General features: G+C 48.8%; 1 protein-coding gene across 5 annotated transcripts in view; it reads left to right on the forward strand.

Annotated features, from left to right (window-relative positions):
- Cracdl (CRACD like) overlaps positions 1-17,198 on the forward strand; it is a 125,889-nt gene that overhangs the window by 106,713 nt on the left and 1,978 nt on the right. For all 5 annotated transcript variants that reach the window (XM_052745129.1, XM_052745131.1, XM_052745130.1 and 2 more), the window contains one exon: positions 16,109-16,278. In XM_052745129.1, coding sequence (XP_052601089.1) covers positions 16,109-16,278 — 170 coding nt within the window. The remainder of the gene's footprint in view (positions 1-16,108; positions 16,279-17,198) is intronic.

Consider the following 17,198-nt stretch of genomic DNA (forward strand, 5'->3'; position numbering starts at 1 on the left):
GAGGCAGCTGTAGAGCGATTCAGAAAGCTGTTTTAATAGCAAGGAGAATTGCTTCGTAGGTGAAAGTTTGATATCATCACCATCTGCTTCCATGGTCTGGGACTGGAAATGTCTCTCAAGGGCCTAGTGAATGAGTAGAACTCAGGGTCACAGCTAGAGCTGAAAGGGGAGAAGCTGGGGGGCAATGTTTGGCCCCTTAATTACGTTTGACCTCTCTGACACTATAAAATGTCCAGGATAGGCAGAGGCAGGAGGATTATGAGTCGGAAACCAGGTTGACCTAAATAATGAGATCCAGTCTCCTAAATAAATAAAGAAATGTGCCTGGGATGGTGTGCAGTGAACCTTGTATTTTGTGCATTGCTCTGACTTACAGGAAAGGTGAAACTGTCTTCATTTCATGAGGACCTTCTTCAATAGCTTGCTCATCTGTGTACATTGACATTTTCTAGTCTATAGAAATAGCCACTGGTTCCCAAAGTGAATGCATTTGGGTTCTTTTACTCGGCACAGGGAATGGTTTGTGTTTTCCTGAGAATAGAAAAGAATAGGAACTAGCCACAGTCTGTTAGGAACCCATCGTCCCAGAGGGTGTGATGTGAGAGACAAGGGTCAGGACTAGCATGCTGCTTGGTCCTGTTCTCCTCAACCCCACCTGGGGGTCTGTAGGCTGCCTCAGACAGACCAGAGCAGAATCTCAGGTCTGTGTGGTTGAGGCTCACCTGTGAAACAGTCCCCACACTGTCCCCAGACTGAGCTCTGTCTGTGGCTTCGTTCATTAGTATGACTTCTACACTCATCCTCACTGTTCCAAAACTATAGCAGCTGGAGGCAATTTTCACCCATATAAAACCTATAGATAATGAAAGATTTAATGGCCATGTTCATCTGTTTCCTACAGATAATTAAGTCTTGCTATCGACTCCCTTGTGCTGGCAGGGACTTTGCCCAGAGTTCACAGATAGGCTGCCACTCCTCCACCCCCGTCCCAGGTGTGTGCCATAAAGTGAGTGTTGAGTGTTCCGGGTGGGTGCACAGTTCTAAACTGCTCCCTTGTCTCCAGCTGCTCTGTCCCCAGCAGGGATGTTTGCCCTGCCCGTCCACACCCTGTGTTCTCTTTGAAGGGAGGAGTAAACTTTTCAGCCGTGGGATGAGGGCAGGAGGCACAGGAATTACTGTAATGAGTACAGGAGCTCGGTTTGCCAAAGGGCTAGATATCAGGAGGCTACCATGAAGTAGTGAGAAGTAGTTACACAAGCGCAGTTTTGTGTGTGTGTGTGTGTGTGTGTGTGTGTGTGTGTGTGTGTGTGTGCGCGCGCGTGCTCCTCAACACAGAGCAGGCCTCTTTATAGACCTGAGCCACAATTTGCTGATCTGCTATGAGGGGGAAATGGCCTAGGGTTAGCCAGCTTGTTCATTTTCCAAGACACCATCCTTTGTCCTGTTAGACCAATCCATCTTGGAGTCTAAATTACAGGTCAGGAACACAGCTTTCCACACATATGGTAGGAATTGTTTGTAAAAGGTGGTAGTGTCTTGTTTCAAAAAATTCTAAAACACAGAAAAAGCTTGCTGTGAGCCTGATATATTGGTACATACTTGTAATTCTAGCTACTGAGAGGTAGAGGCAAGCCAGTGGCAAGATGGAGGCCAGCCACTACAGTCTAGCAATACCTTGTCTCAAAGGAATGTTTTTAAGGGGGTAGAGAGATTTATATCTCGTGCTTTAATTTGCTTTTTATTGTTCTGATAAAACACCATGACCAAAAGCAACTTGTAGAGGAAAGGATTTATTGAGCTTACACATCCTGGTCACAGTTCATCACTAAAGGAAGTCAAGGTAGGAACTCAGGAAGGGCAGGAACTGGGAGGTAGGAACAGAAGCAGAGGCTGTGGTGCCCGGATCACAAGACCCCCAAGCAAGACCACCACAGAGCCGATATCCGATGCAAGTACACAGAGCTTTTTTAGTAACAAAACAAGTCCGGGGCTTGGTCCGTGCATCCAACATCCGACACAGCAGGTGGAGGAGGACGGCCCCGAGCACTCACTTTAAGGGGTTTATATAGGAAAGGTTTACATGCAGCTTGGGATTGGACCAGGGAGCTAGGGGTGAGGTAGTTCGTTGAAGTTACTGGCTGAACTATAAGCATGAGGTTACTGATGGCTAACAGGATGCAGGGTATCTACAGAGACATAAATGTTTTACTCCCTATGTCCTGCTTTTCTGAACCCAGGATATACACATTCAAATTTATTATTCCAGTCCTATTTTCCCATAAGTTCAATTTCTGGTCAGTTGAGTCCATTACTCCCCATATCCTGTTTTTACCAAGTCCAGGATATATAGATTTATTGTTTCAGCCTTATCTTCCTATGAGTTAGACTTCTGGTCAGTTCTAAAACTGCTGGTCAGCAAATACCTTTAGAGGAGGCGGGGGAGGGGACAGGGGGTGGGCATCTCTCAAGATGGCTACTGATTTTTCCCTTTCAAGGCCATGGAGAAAAGCTGCTTACTGGCCTGCTTCCAGACTTGTGTTCAGCTACCTTTCTTATACCTCCTAGGACCACCTGCCCAGGGGTGGCACTGCCCACAGTGAGCTGGATTCTCCTGTATCAATCAAGGACATGCCCCCACAGACATGCCTCCAGGCCAATCTGATGGAGGCTTTTTTCCCAATTGAGGTTCCCCCTTCCCAGATGACCCTAGTGTCTGCCAAGCTGACAGAAAACAAACAAACAAACAAACCAGGATCACCTCACATGCCCAAAGCCCTGGAGTCAATCTCCTGGGCCTAGTTTGATTCTTTTGGAAGAATGCCCACACGTATCTTGAATTTTTTTTTTTTTTTTAGGAAAGCCATCGCTGCTCACACTTAGGTTCCTTTTTAGCCTTCTCTTTCCCTCCTCGGCCCTTTCCTGAGAGTGTTATTAGCCCTCTGGCCTGTTACCTGGCCCTTCCTGTGTTCCTCCGTGTCTGTGACTCTCAGAAATGGGGGCGTTTCACTATGGAGAAAAAGTTCAGATAGAGACTCCCCAGTCTCCTTACCCTTGAAAGCCTCCTGGCACAGTGACCCCTCCCACATGCTCCTTAGACAATGAAATCGGGAAGAAGACAGATCAGATCTTACCAGAGGTAGCTGGAGAGCCTATCGTGCAGGAGTAGGACAAGTGAATTCTTTAGCGTACTAACTCTAGTCTGCATCCTATCCCTGACAATTTAAAGAATCTAAGCATGTGTTAAAGCTCAGAACTTAACAGCAAAAAGGGAGAATTTTACTGTATGTAAAGTTTAAAATAACTTTTTTTTTGGTTTTTCGAGACAGGGTTTCTCTGTGTAGCTTTGCGCCTTTTCCTGGAACTCACTTGGTAGCCCAGGCGGCTGGCCTCGAACTCACAGAGATCCGCCTGGCTCTGCCTCCCGAGTGCTGGGATTAAAGGTGTGCGCCACCACCGCCCGGCTTTAAAATAACTTTTAAATATACAAGACACAAAGCCTCCTCCCTACCCTTCTCTGAATGTCGTCTAATCCCACCCTACACAAAGAGATGCGTGCCTGTTCCTTCCCACACACACCACAGTTGTGACTCTAACGTACCAGGATAGGCACATGAATGATTTTTTTTCCATGCTATTCATATTGGCTTGCCCTTTGATATTTGAAGTCCACAATAAAGGGACATGTGTCATGACCAGCTTGAGTGGCTTGACCCCATCATTGTAAGTACTGTCTCCTGTGAGTTCTCCCTGATGAAGGGCATTGTGCTGGTTTTGAATCTTTTTCCCTCTTGGTCACTGTCCTGGTTACCTTGACATAAGCTAGAGTCGTTTTAAAAGAGGGAACCGCCGGGCAGTGGTGGCGCATGCCTTTAATCCCAGCACTCGGGAGGCAGAGCCAGGCGGATCTCTGCGAGTTCGAGGCCAGCCTGGGCTACCAAGTGAGTCCCAGGAAAGGCGCAAAGCTACACAGAGAAACCCTGTCTCGAAAAACCAAAAAAAAAAAAAAAAAAAAGAGGGAACCTCAGTTGAGAAAATACACCCCCTCCCAAGATTGGCCTGTGGGCAAGTCTGGTGAATTTTCTTCACTGATGATTGATGTGGGAGGGCTCAACTCATTGTGGGTGGGGCCACCCCTGGGCTGGTGGTCCTGGGTGATATAAGAAAGCAGGCTGAGTAAGCCATGGGGAGCAAGCCAGTAAGCAGCTCCCCTCCATGGCCTCTGCATTAATCCCTGCCTCTAGGTTCCTGCCTTGAGTTCTTTCCTTGACTTCCATTGATGATGGAAGACTGTGATATGGAACTGTAAGCTGAAATAAACCCTTTCCTCCCCAAGTTGCTTTTGGTCATAGTGTTTTATGCCAGCAATAGAAACCCTAATTACGACAGTCACTGTACTGTGGTTACCGGCCAGTTTCACTTCTGAAGCACACTGTGGCTCTCCAGGACAGATTCCCCACAGTGGACTCCTGTCCGCTGTTCACTAGGTGACTCTAGATTGTCCTCCATGAAGATTGCACTGGACTTCAGCACAGTGGAGACGGTTCCCCACACCCACCACCTCCCAGGTAGTAGGTGAGGTTGGTTAATCTGTGCCCCACTCCTACCTGGCCTGAAGGGAGAAAAATACTGGTCATGTTGTGCAACTTGGTCAGTGAGTTTCAACCATCTCCACAGGAAGTGCTGCTACTTTCCCTCATCCCCACAGCAATATGTACTTTTTTTTTTTTTTTTCCCCAGCACTGGGAACTGAACCCAGAGCTTAGCAAATACTGTGCAGGTACTCTCCCGCTACACTCTAGACCCCAGCACAGAACTCCCCCATCATTAACTTGACTCCCTTCCAGTTCTCATCCCACATCTAACCATGGAGTGTCCCTCTTTACAAATTCTCCATGCCTTCCCAACACATGTGGAGTAGAGCTGTAATTCCTGGGTCAGGCACTCAAGGCCTTTTAGATTAGGGCCAGAGACAACAATTCTGCGTTCAAAACCGTTTGCCTCCCCTCGGGTCCCAGGCTGTCACAGTCTCACACACCTCTGCTGTGTGAAGCCCACACAGTACCCTGACCTGAGCAACATGTGCCACTTTGCTCATCTCAGAAACATAGAACACACCATGGTGAGGATTCGGATTCTTCATCCTTGCTCAGACCGAGGCGCCAGTCCACAGATGGAGACATCAGACAGAGCCGAGCAGTTCAGGACCCACTTACCGACCTACCCTGAGAAGTAGGGATTGTGGGACCTTGTAGGACTTCTATGACAAGCACAGCCACAGCTCTGTGATCCCCCAGTGCAGAGACTGGGACAGGAGTGGACACCTCCCATACTCTTGAGTCTCCTAAGGGATACTACGAAACTTCATGGGAAGCTGGGCATGTGTTCCCTGTAGTTGAGCACCTGGGAGGGCTGGTGGCCAATTCCAGCCGCTCATAGACGTTTGGCTGATCAGGCTTCCCTGTGACCTTGCTGTGTCCTCAAAGCCTTCTTGGATGAGCTACCAAGAGGACAAAAGAGCTCTGGGGAGCAGCTGAAACCGAAGAGGCCTAAAAGTGGACAGGAATTTTCCAGAGTCCTTCTGGACATCTGTCAAGCATAGGACAAGCCCAGTATGATCGTAGCAGGCATCAGTCAACAAAGAACTCTCTTATTCTCCCACTCCTTCTGGACCTGCAGCCATTGAGAAAGGAACCTGTCCCCAGCTCAGACACCTGGCCTGCAGGGAACAGAAAACTCAACTTGACTCAGTTCAGGGACTGTGTTCTGGTTTCAACCTGGGGCAGTTTTGTCTTCCTGTGCGGGTTTGGCCATCTTTAGAGATGGATTTGGTTGTCAAAAGTCAAAAAGTGGGTGGCATGAGGGGAGGGAAATGGCGAACAACATTCTCCAGCGCACAGCCCCTCTGTGGCACGGGATTACCAGCTTCAAAGACAGTACAAAGCCCAGGTGGAGTAACTGTTATCTTAGTCACTCAAAGTGGAAGTTCAATGGGGAGGAAGTGGGCGTGTTAGAAATTTATGGGACCATCTCCCTGAGTATGGGGTGCATGTGGCTCTCTAAGTGAAGATCAGAAGTCGGAAGGGCTGTGTTCACATCTCAGCTTTGTTACACAGTGGCCATGGCTATTAGGGTTCTCTAGAGGAATAAAGGGTGTGCTTAGTTTACACAATACCTTCAGAACACTAGCAGCAGCACACTCGGAAGGCCAAAACCTTGAGGCTAGGGGCGTCATCAGTGGCTAGTCCAGCAACTGCTGCCTCACACCAGAGAGGCCGTGAAGCAGCAGCTGGTTTGTCTACGAGGCTGAGTGTCTCAGTGGCACCCATCTGAAGGCCTGGAAGGTTCCTAGAAAGCCACTTGTCCTCAGTCCATGTTGGAAAAAAGCCCAGAAGAAAGGACTGGTTTCTAAAACCAGTGAGTAAATGGAGTAATGCTCCTTCTTCTGTGTCCTTTATATCTGGGCGGCTAGCAGAAGGTGCTTCCCACATTTGGGGTGGGTCTTCCCACATCCTTTAAGGCAAGGAAGACAATCCCACACAGACTTGCCCACAGGCCAACCTGATGTAGACAATTCCTCCACTGAGGCACACACCTCAGATGATTGTCCTGGCCTGTTGACATTTCAAACCAACCATCCTGGGAAAGTGATCTTGGGAAAGTCACTTTACTCCATGAACCTCAGGGTCTGGAAAAGAGATCCCGAGGATGGTCGTGAAGGTCCTTAGGAGCACTCTACCTGCTTTGGATCTTGAATGTCCCTCAAAGGCCCCTGTGTTGTCATGTGTTGAAGACTTGGTCCCAGCTAGTAAGCCTTTTGGGAGGCGGAGGAACCTTTGGCAGGCAGGCCTAGAGGAAGGAGATTAGGTCATTGGTGGTGAAACTTTGAAGTGAATATTCAGACCACGGTCCCTTCCTGTCCATGTTTTGCTCCCTGGTTCCCAAGAGGTGAACAGGCCTCCTCTACCACAAGCTTCTACCATCATGGCTTTTGTTTCCCACCACGAGCCAAAAAGCAGCAAGGTCAAGTGGACTGAAACCCTGACAGTGTGAAGCCAGAATAAATACTTCCTCTGTTTAAGTCAGTTCTGTCAGGTGCTTTGCTGTCGAGACAGAAGGCTAACAGCGCTGCTCTGGAAAACAAAGATGAGTGGAACTCAGTTCTTACCATCTCTTTGGTGGGGAGACCTTACCCACCTGTTAGTGCTTGGTGAGGGAGGGCCCAGCTGTGTAATAGAAGGGAGATCTTCACTCTGCAGAGAAGGGCCATCCCTGCAAGTGACTACTGACTCCTTCATGACTACTGGAGGCAGTTCTTATGGAGTTCCAGCTGTTCTTAGATAGTCTCAGGATGGGCGGGCAGGGCAAGGAATCTCTGGGAAGGCATGTGTGCATCTTTCCAGTTGTATGGAGAAGGTGTCATACAATACAATGGTTTTCTTCTTCTCACTGTTCTGCTGCCGCTCAAAATTATTTTCAAGTAATTGTCCCCACATCCTGTGTTCTTGCAAGATCCCAGTTCCATCTGAGGCAGGTGACAGAGACCTGCAGGCTGTGGCCTGAGAGCTGGGCTTGGGTCATCGCTGTTGGCCAGAGAGACTAATTTTAATTGCACAGTTGGTGGCAGTTGAGGAAAACAAAGTTCTTTGGGGCTAACACTCTCACTAACAACTCACCTTGGCTCCCCAGGGGCTCCACTGTGAGGTGTAGCTGTTGGGCTGGGCCAGTCTGGGCTGTCTGCTCACCTTGCCTGGCCAAGCATTGAGCAGCTAGCTCTGCTTGGATGAGGAAAAGAACCTGACAGATCATCTCTGCCTTCGGGTGCCCCCAGTAAATGTGTCTGCACATTTGGATGGATGGCCAGACTCCTGGCTTCACTCCACATATCTTACTCAGATGTGAATCACTTGGTATTTTGTGAACACCTTCTCAACACAGTTTTACCTCTGGGCAGGAGAGCTTTGAAACACCACAAACTAGAACAAATAAACCAGAAACTGGGCCCTTGGTTGTGAGAATAGGAAATCCTTCTGTGTACTGTAGCTTGACCGTGTGCCCTGTGCGGATGAGGAAGTGTGAAGTACCTTTAGAGGCTGACTATGACACCAAGGGGGAGAATTAGCTGGATTCCCCACCAGCTCTCCCCATCCTGGAATAGGACCATTCAGAGGGACATTTTAGAAATCATTACATTTTAGTTATTTAATATGTGTGTATATATGTACAGGCAGTTGTCTCATGGTGCATGGGTAGAGGTCAGAGGACAACTTTTGGGATATGGTTCTTTCTTTCCAGCATCTAGGTCCTGGCGGGTGGAGGTGGGGGAGTCAGGTCAGGTCTTCGGGATAGGCAGCAAGAACCATCTTCCTAGGCTGACAGACTTTTTGTTTGTTTGTTTTTTGTTGTGTTCCCATCTTGTGGGTTTGAAGAATGAGAGAGAAGCTGTGTAGGTCAGGCAAAGGTGAGTTTCTGGGTTGTGGGTGGAAATTAAAACCACAAGAAGCCTGGGGCCGAGAAAGCAGAGTCAAGCAAGGAGCTCCTGCCTGTGCCTCCTGACCCGAGGGGAAGTCACAGGGTAAGGACAGTGTGGTCCTTGTGGCCTTGCCTGTGGCTGGGAAAGAGATTTCAGACATGGTAGGCATCATCCTGAGAGCTAGGGAGTGGGGTGAGGGACAGCCATCAAAAGGCCAATTGAGCTAGGTCCCAGGATGCCTTGGAGGCTGAGGGGGTAAAGAGAATGGGAAGGAGATGCCAGCGAGGGAGGGGACTTCCTTCAATGTCCCTTGATGTCCTTCCTCGTGGCATTGTGGAAATAGCTCTGAGGCGAAGGCCTGCCCTGTCTCTCTGTGTGGGCAGGAAGCTAGACTCCTCTTCCTGGCCAGGGTCTAGGGAGTCCTAGTGAGTCCTGCTGATCTTACGGTTGGTTGCCTTGTCTAGTTTGTGTTTGCTTTTGTGTGTTTATGTGTCATATGCATGTGTTTGTGTTTCTGTGTGTGTACACGTGTGCGTGTGGAGGCCAGAGGTAGATATGGGGTGTCTTCCTCCACCTTGTTTTTTGAGAGTGGGTCTCTCACGGAACCTGGACCTGACCCATTGGGCAGGGGTCATCCTGTCTCTGCCCGCCCAGCACTAGGATTATAAGCGCATGCCCCCATATCCGGCTTTTGGATGTTGGCACTAGGGTTCTGAACTCAGGTCTTCATGCTTGCACAGAAGGCAGTTCCCCTCCTGAGCCAGCTCTCCAGTCCTCTCCTTCGTACTCACTGTTTATTGAAGAGTAATAAAAGGCATAGAAAAAATCCATACATGACATTTGGGCAGAGCAGTGAATCTCAGTTAGGTGAGGTTCCTGTGAGTGTCTGCTCTCAGAATCAGCCTGTCAGTACATAATCTTGTCACAGTCTCTGTGTGTTTCTGTCCACAGTCATCTTATTTAATATGTATCCTCGCTCTGTTAGGGTTGAGCTCGCAGCTAACAGCACTGTAACTCGTGACTGAAGGATCTTTCTAGCACACACACTCCCCTGTGCGATATGGTAAGGCACAGCATAACCATCTTGCACTTAGGAACTCTGAACAGCGCTTCAGCGCTGCTCTTGGTGTGATTTTAAACACCGAGAACAGCTGAGCGTGGTGCTCTATGCCTTTAACCCCACACTTGGGAGGCAGAGGCAGGTGGGTCTCTGTGTGTTTGAGGCCAGCCTGATCTACAGAGTGAGTTCCAGGCCAGCCCAGGCTACACAGTGAGAGCCTGTGTAAAAATAAAACATTGAAAACACCAAGAAAAAGCCCAAACACGTGGCACTAAATAAAGGCACATGGACAGTGCGGGAGTTGAAAACCGAAGGCAGAATGTCCTCGGATTGCATCTCATGGGGGAATATGCACACCAGGGAACTCAGATTTTCTCCTGCTGAGTACATGTCTCCCTCCAGGTAACCATACAAGCGCCTGATCCGGGATTGGGAATGCATTTTGGCAAGGAGAGCATCCTCAAATAGGGAGTCAGTGAGCCATGAGCATTGATTATCTGTTGAATGAGCAAGAAAGGGGTGGTGGTTTCATTCATAGTTGGAGCTAGTACACAGCTTTATGCTATGTGGGAGCTTGCTTTATGGAAAACCCTGACCCACTTTCAAAATGCTCAGAAGTTTGAGATAAAGTCTCCAATAGACACTGCAAGCCTGAGTTCTGTTATAACATTGCCCAGTGGCCGCTGGACAGAACTGATGGAAAGCCACCAAAGACCAAAAGTGTATGCTGACCAGGAGTGGTCTGTGAACCAGGACAAACAACAGATCGCTGAATGCTTTGAGAACGGAGCTGTAGTTGGAAGTTTTTCGTGTCCTGAGTTCCTCTTGTCCTACCCGGCCCCTTGCCTGGCCTGGTGGTCCCGCAGCCGCTTATAAAATAATCACTCAGAGGCTTATATTAATTACAAACTGTATGGCCATGGTCTATGGCTCAAGCTTCTTGCTCTTATAACTAAACTCAGCCCATTTCTATTAATCTATATGTCGCCACATATTTCATGGCTTTATCTGTGTGCCATTACATGCTGCTCCCTGGGCTGCGGGATGGCATCTCTCCCACCTCTGCCTTTCTTCTTCCTGTCCTTCTCTTGGATTTCTTGCCTGGCTATATCCTGACTCGTCATAGGCCAGAGCAGCTTCTTTATTAGCCAATCATAGCAGCACATAGTCACAGCATATGTGACATCCCACAGCACAAAGCTGTGGTGATATTGTGTTCCCCAAAATATTGTGCACCCTAATAAACTTATTTGGGGTCAGAGAACAGAACAGCCACTAGATAGACATAGAGGCCAGAAAATGGTGGCACACACACCTTTAATCCTATCACTTGGGAGGCAGAGATCCATCCGGATTTCTGTGAGTTTAAAGCCACACTGGAAACAGCCAGGCATGGTGACACACGCCTTTAATCCCAGGAAGTGATGGCAGTAAGCAGAAAGGTATTTAAGGTATGAGGACGAGGAACTAGAGCCTGCTTAAGCTTTTAGGCTTTTGAGAAGCAGTTCAGCTGAGATCCATTTGGATATGGACACAGAGGCTTCCAGTCTGAGGAAACAGGATCAACTGAGGAACTGGCAAGGTGAGGTGGCTGTGGCCTGTTCTGTTTCTCTGATCTTTCAGCATTCACCCCAATAACTGGCCTTGGGTTTTTTTTTTTTTTTTTTTTTTGTTTTTTTTTTTTTGGTTTTTCGAGACAGGGTTTTTCTATGTAGCTTTGCGCCTTTCCTGGAACTCGCTTTGGAGACCAGGCTGGCCTCGAACTCACAGAGATCCGCCTGGCTCTGCCTCCCGAGTGCTGGGATTAAAGGCATGCGCCACCACCGCCCGGCTGGGTTTGTTTTTATTAATAAGACTCTTTAAGATTCCTGCTACACAGAGCTGAAGTCCTTCGTACAGGAAACCCAATATAAACCCTGAAGTAAACACAAGATCCTATATATTCCCGGGACACAAGGTCCATGTCTGCTCTGGAGGTCCCCTTAGCACCTGTCTGTAGGTCCCATGCCCATCATGTAGATCAGGACTATAGCTGGAGACCTGAAAAGCCAGCAGACAGGACTGAGCAGGGTTTATGCAGGTACGAAGGCACCGTCCCCTGTTCTGGCTTCAACCACTTGAGAGACATGGTTGATAATACATCCACTTTAGATCAGAGGTCTTAGTGAGACTCTCAGGCCTCTTCTTGCTGGAGATGGTTTTTAAACCTGGGAATGAGCTGTGGATATACATTTTTACAATGACAGTTTAGAACCTGGGAAGATGACTTCCGTCAGTTAAAGTATTTACTTCACAAGCATGGGAACTTGAACTGAATCCCCAACACTCATTTGTCTATTATCCCAGCACTGGGGGTTGGAGGACTCCGGGGCTTCCTGGCCAGTCAGTCCAGTGTATCAGTGAGCTTCAGGTTAGGTGAGTGACCCTGTTTCAAAAAGTAAGGTGCATAGAGATTTAGGAAGACACTTGATGTCAACCCCTGGCCTTTATGTGCATACATACTCGTGAACTTGCACACACACACACACACACACACACACACACACACACACACACACACATGAACTTGTATATACATGCACTCAACCACACGCTCACACACATACATGCAGATTGTTGCTTCAAGGAGGAGAGCATACACCAAGTTTTTAAGAAGTGAAGACACCATCCTGTTTCAAGTTTGCCGAGAACATCTGCCTCATTTTCTCAGCCAAAGAGGCAGGGAGTCCCTGGAGTTCACGAACTCCAGCTCATGGCTTCCTATCCACAACTGTGTTCTTGACAGCTGTAAGCTTCCAGGCTCAACTTCCGGCCGGGTGTCATGTGGGGTGGTGCCCACCATTCACGTTTCACCCCTGGCCCCTCAGCTGGTCACTTCAAGGATTCTTTCTGGAAAAACAAAACACAAACAAACAACAAAACAAAACAGTACCTTACGTCTGAATTTTTTTTTTTTTTTTTTTTTTTTTTTTTTTTTGGTTTTTCGAGACAGGGTTTCTCTGTGTAGCTTTGTGCCTTTCCTGGGACTCACTTGGTAGCCCAGGCTGGCCTCGAACTCACAGAGATCCGCCTGGCTCTGCCTCCCGAGTGCTGGGATTAAAGGCGTGCGCCACCACCGCCCGGCTTACGTCTGAATTTTAATAGGCACCAAAACCCAAGAAAAAGGAGCGAATCAAAGTGAGAGACAGTGTTGCCGTCTGTAGGTAGGACATCGCAGGAATGGCTCAGTGGTTAGGACTTGGGGAAGTCGATTCTTACAGATCTTCTAGGTAACAGACAGCTCCGCTACAATGTTAGGAGACACTGGGTCCATAAGCCTCTGCCTTAGTTTCCCCATTTTTCAAAAGAGATTAGGAAACAGAAATCAATAAAATGCTTGTTTTATTTATTTATTTATTTGCCGGCAGCAACAGAGTAACTCTTGAGCACACACTGGAAGGGAGAGCAGCTGGCAGGTGGCCGGCGCTGTGCTGGGGCCTGGGGGAGCGGGAGGATGACTTCACTGAACCTCTTTGAATCTGGGAGGTGTAGCTGGCAGGTTGTCTTGCAGAATTTTTACACCCGCACTTACACCCACTTTAAGGGGGTTTGTCTGCCCAGAAGCGTATTGCTAGTCTGAGGCCTTCCACCCAGCCCCAGGACAGGCTGTCTTGAGGATTAGTGCTTTACACATATTTCCCCAAATAGATCTTAAGGGAAGAGAGTATGTAAATGGGGAGGAAGGGATTTTGAAAAAAAAGAACCAATTTATCAACTGCTCCTTTGATGGAATCCTGTCCTTAAATCACAGAATGATAATTTCCTCCGTTCAGAAGTTGTTCTCCCTTGCATTCGGGTTGTCTGGGGTGAGCCGGGGAGCCCTCCGGCTCCCCACACGTGCAGCACTTCAGCATCTGGAAGTGTTGGTCTGGGTTTGTTCTAAGGCAGATTGTCTTGCTCCCTTCCCTGGCAGCTGTGTGTGGGGAGTCAGCCTCTCCCAGACCCCCAGCAAAGGGATCGCACAAATTCCAACATGCGGTTTCTGGTCCTCAGTCAAAGAAATGCTCAGCTCCGGGGGCATTGACTGCAGACCTACTTGACAACCTAAAGCCCTTGTCATTCAGGGAAAAGGAGCTGAGGTGTCAGAGGCCTTGAACCAAATCCCCAGGAAATTAAGGCCTGTCTGTTGAGGCAGAAAGATAAACAAAGGAGTGTTTTATTTGAACTGACACCACATCTATGTTTTCTTGGGACTGACCTTTTGAACAGATTTTAATCCCAGAAGAGATTTGATGATGCAACCTTGACCCTGAGAGGTCATGCTTTGAGCTGTGACTTACAAGCGCTTTGGCCCCTGAAGGCTTCCGTATGCTGTCTGTGGCCCGTGTCTTCATTCCCCTCTCTAGCCCTCCCCAGCCCAGGTAGAGCACAGACCCAGCCAATGTGGCTGTCGAGTGCAGAGAGTGGGGTGCAGGCCATGGAGGTCACTCAGACCTGTGTCACAGAGCAGAATGGCCGTCACCCAGCTCTGCCCAGACTTACTTGGGACAGAGACGCAACGTTTCTGAGGCTCGGCATCGTGGGAAGTGTCCACGTTGGGGGACATCTCAGAATCAAGAAGGGAATGAAATGGCTCCTGAGAGATCTTGGCCACTTGCCCAGGTCAGTGCTTAGTGGCGCTGCCTGAGTAGGTCACCTGTCTCATCCTGGCACAGCCAGGTGCAGCCGCAGGGTTCACCGACTCCTGAGGGTCGGCATGTGAACGGAGATACATGGGCACACAACCGTGCAGTTGGAAACATTGCCACCCTACAGACAGGCAGCTCCGGTGGGTGACCCCTCTGTGCTCAGAATAGAATTCTGTCAGCACACCCTGATACAGGGAAAGGAAAAATTGCTCCCCGCCAAGCTTGATGTCGTTGCTTTGTGTACAAGACCACAGTTTCCATGCAAAGACTGGGGAAGAAAATAGGAGTTGTCACAGTCCCCCTGAGATGTCAGCCTTGGGTCTAGTCCACTAGGCCCCGTCCTTTGATCCAGCCCCAGAGTCCCAGCTTCCCTCAGTGGCCTCCTCTTATACCAATTCCCTTACATGCTGTTCCATATAACTTTTCTGTTCATTTCTTTTATTTATTTATTTATTTATTTATTTATTTATTTATTTATTTATTTATTTATTTGCTTTATGTGTACAAGTGTTTTGCATGCATGTTTATCTATATACCCCATATATGCCTGCAGAGGCCAAAGAGGGTGTCATAACCCCTGGAATTGGAGTTACAGATGGTTGTAAGTCACCTGTGGGTCCTCTGGAAGAGCAGCCAGTGTTCTTAACCGCTTATCCGCCCAACCCCCTTCATGCTCAGTTTGAAAAATTTAGATCAGCCGGGCAGTGGTGGCGCATGCCTTTAATCCCAGCACTCGGGAGGCAGAGCCAGGTGGATCTCTGTGAGTTCGAGGCCAGCCTGGTCTCCAAAGCGAGTTCCAGGAAAGGCGCAAAGCTACACAGAGAAACCCTGTCTCGAAAAACCAAAAAAAAAAAAAAAAAAAAAAAAATTTAGATCAAAATCTAAAAATCTTTTAGCTCGAATGAAATTATTCAAGTGCGTATGGCATAAAGACTTTGCCAGAACGTGTGCCTTTGGGCTAAGAGGTGCCCGGAGTGCAGGGAGACCAGGAACACACTAGATCTGCTGAGGCTGCCCGGGCCCTCAGCAAGTTACTTCTCTACCTCTGATCTGAAACTGGAATGGCAAGTTCTTCTGGTTGTGAATTTAGTCTTAATCAGAACTGTTTCCGAATATATTGTCAACTGAGAGAATTAAGTTCAAACCCAGAGAGAAATTTTCATCTATTTCCAACTGAGGCAGCTGCCTCGAGCCAGCACACCATGGGATAGGACGCGGGGGCGGGGGGGGGGGGGGGGACGGGGGGGGGGACGGGACCCTTGAGAAGAGAGTTCATAGGGAACTCCTGATCACTAAGGGTAAAGAAATGCTAGGAGAGAGCAAAGAGAACCCTTTAAGAAAAAAGAAAATCTCAGTGAGCCTCTAAAGACTTTGTGGAAAGCAGGAGAGAAATACAGTCTGTTAAACATGTGGGCACCTAGCATTTCCTGTGTCAGGTGATAACGGGCCTCTGGGTAAGGAATGAAGCATGAAATGATTTTAGACATGGCATCACATCCCGCAAAGGGAATGTTGTTAGGGCGCTGGTCCCAAATGAAGACTGTCAAAGACAGCTTATCTGTGCACACATTCTATCTCTTTCTAGACAGAGTGCTCTGGTAGAAATCGCTTTAAAATGCATGTTGAGGTGGCAGTTACATATATATTTTTTTTGGTGGCTCAGACCGGAGGAGATAATCTCTTTGAGGCATCTTTAGAAAAACTAAAGTCTGCCGAAGAAGAGAAATAACGTCATCAGAGAGGCTTTGGCTCAGGGAGTAAGGGAAAGTGGGGTCTCGCCTAGACTCCACCCCTCAACCCCACCTCCTCTTGCTCCCTGAGCCAAGGCAATACAGAACTCCTTGTGTGGGAGAGAAGTTGGGGGGGTGAGACTGTGTACCTAACCTTGCTCCCTTACTGCCTCTATCACAGAAAAGGCTCAGCCTCCTGCTGCTACAGGTCCTGGGGCTGGTGGGCAACCCACCCCACCCTGGATCACCATGGCCCGGCAGAAGCGAAGAGGAGCCCCAGACCTGCCCGTCAACCAGGAAGACAAGTCTGGGTCACGGATCCTGAAGACAGAAACTGGAAAGCAAACCCAGGTGCTGAGAGCAAACACTGTTTCTGTGGAGTTCAGTGGGGGATCTTGGCAGGGTGTGGTGGGGGCAGGCACTGCGGTGATCGCAGAGATCCTGCGTGAACATCACAGAGCCCGTGCCTATGGTGACTGCTGACACACGCTTGAGTACCAGTGAGACCAAGTCGGTATGTCAGCTTCTAGCCCCCATAGCGCAGCAATCTGCCCGTTCTTTGCCTGTGTGGGCTGTTATGAAGACTGTGGAGACAGCGCTGTGCTCTGGCCTCCTAGGCAACGCAGCTCAGCCTCTGGAAAAATTGAAGACAGTTAAAATGACGTCTCCCCTTAGACACGTGGTGACACTGTCACCAGATCCATCTCAGCTCATTGTGCAGTGATAAATGACCCCTGTTGCTGCTGCTGCCTGCTGGGTTCCCTTATTCCTCACCTGGGGCTGCACAGCTGAAACCCAGGGTTGCATTCTGCATTCAGCTGAAAACAGCTTTCATCAACCCAAGCAACTGTGCTCCGAAGCAGGCGTGACTCGGCTTCTGTATCCCTCCACTCAGCAGCAGGATAAACGGGGTTCTGCTGTACGGGAAAGGGAACCTGCACTGCAGTAGGACCTGTTTCCCTTCCTGCTAATGCAATCCTTAGTTGTAGCCACGGCTGCAGACCTCTATGTAGTTCAGGGGAAAGGAAGTTAAAGAAGGAAATGTTAGCCCGTTTCGGCCTGTGCCATTTCACCATGTGTCAGAAAGCCACAACGCTATTTCCAAACCACATTTGTTTGGCTTTCACATAGAATCCTTGCTGTCCATCATCTGGGGCTGAGGCGATGTTGTAGGTACAAGGAAGGAGCCACCGTGAGCATGTGGGCTGGAAGGGGCTGGTACAAGTCAGAGCTCTGGCATTTTGATGGGTAGCATCGGCGAGCTGGTGCAT

Source organism: Peromyscus californicus, unplaced genomic scaffold (genome assembly GCF_007827085.1).
Source record: "Peromyscus californicus insignis strain IS unplaced genomic scaffold, ASM782708v3 Scaffold_19__1_contigs__length_69161282, whole genome shotgun sequence".
NCBI classification, from domain to species: domain Eukaryota; kingdom Metazoa; phylum Chordata; class Mammalia; order Rodentia; family Cricetidae; genus Peromyscus; species Peromyscus californicus.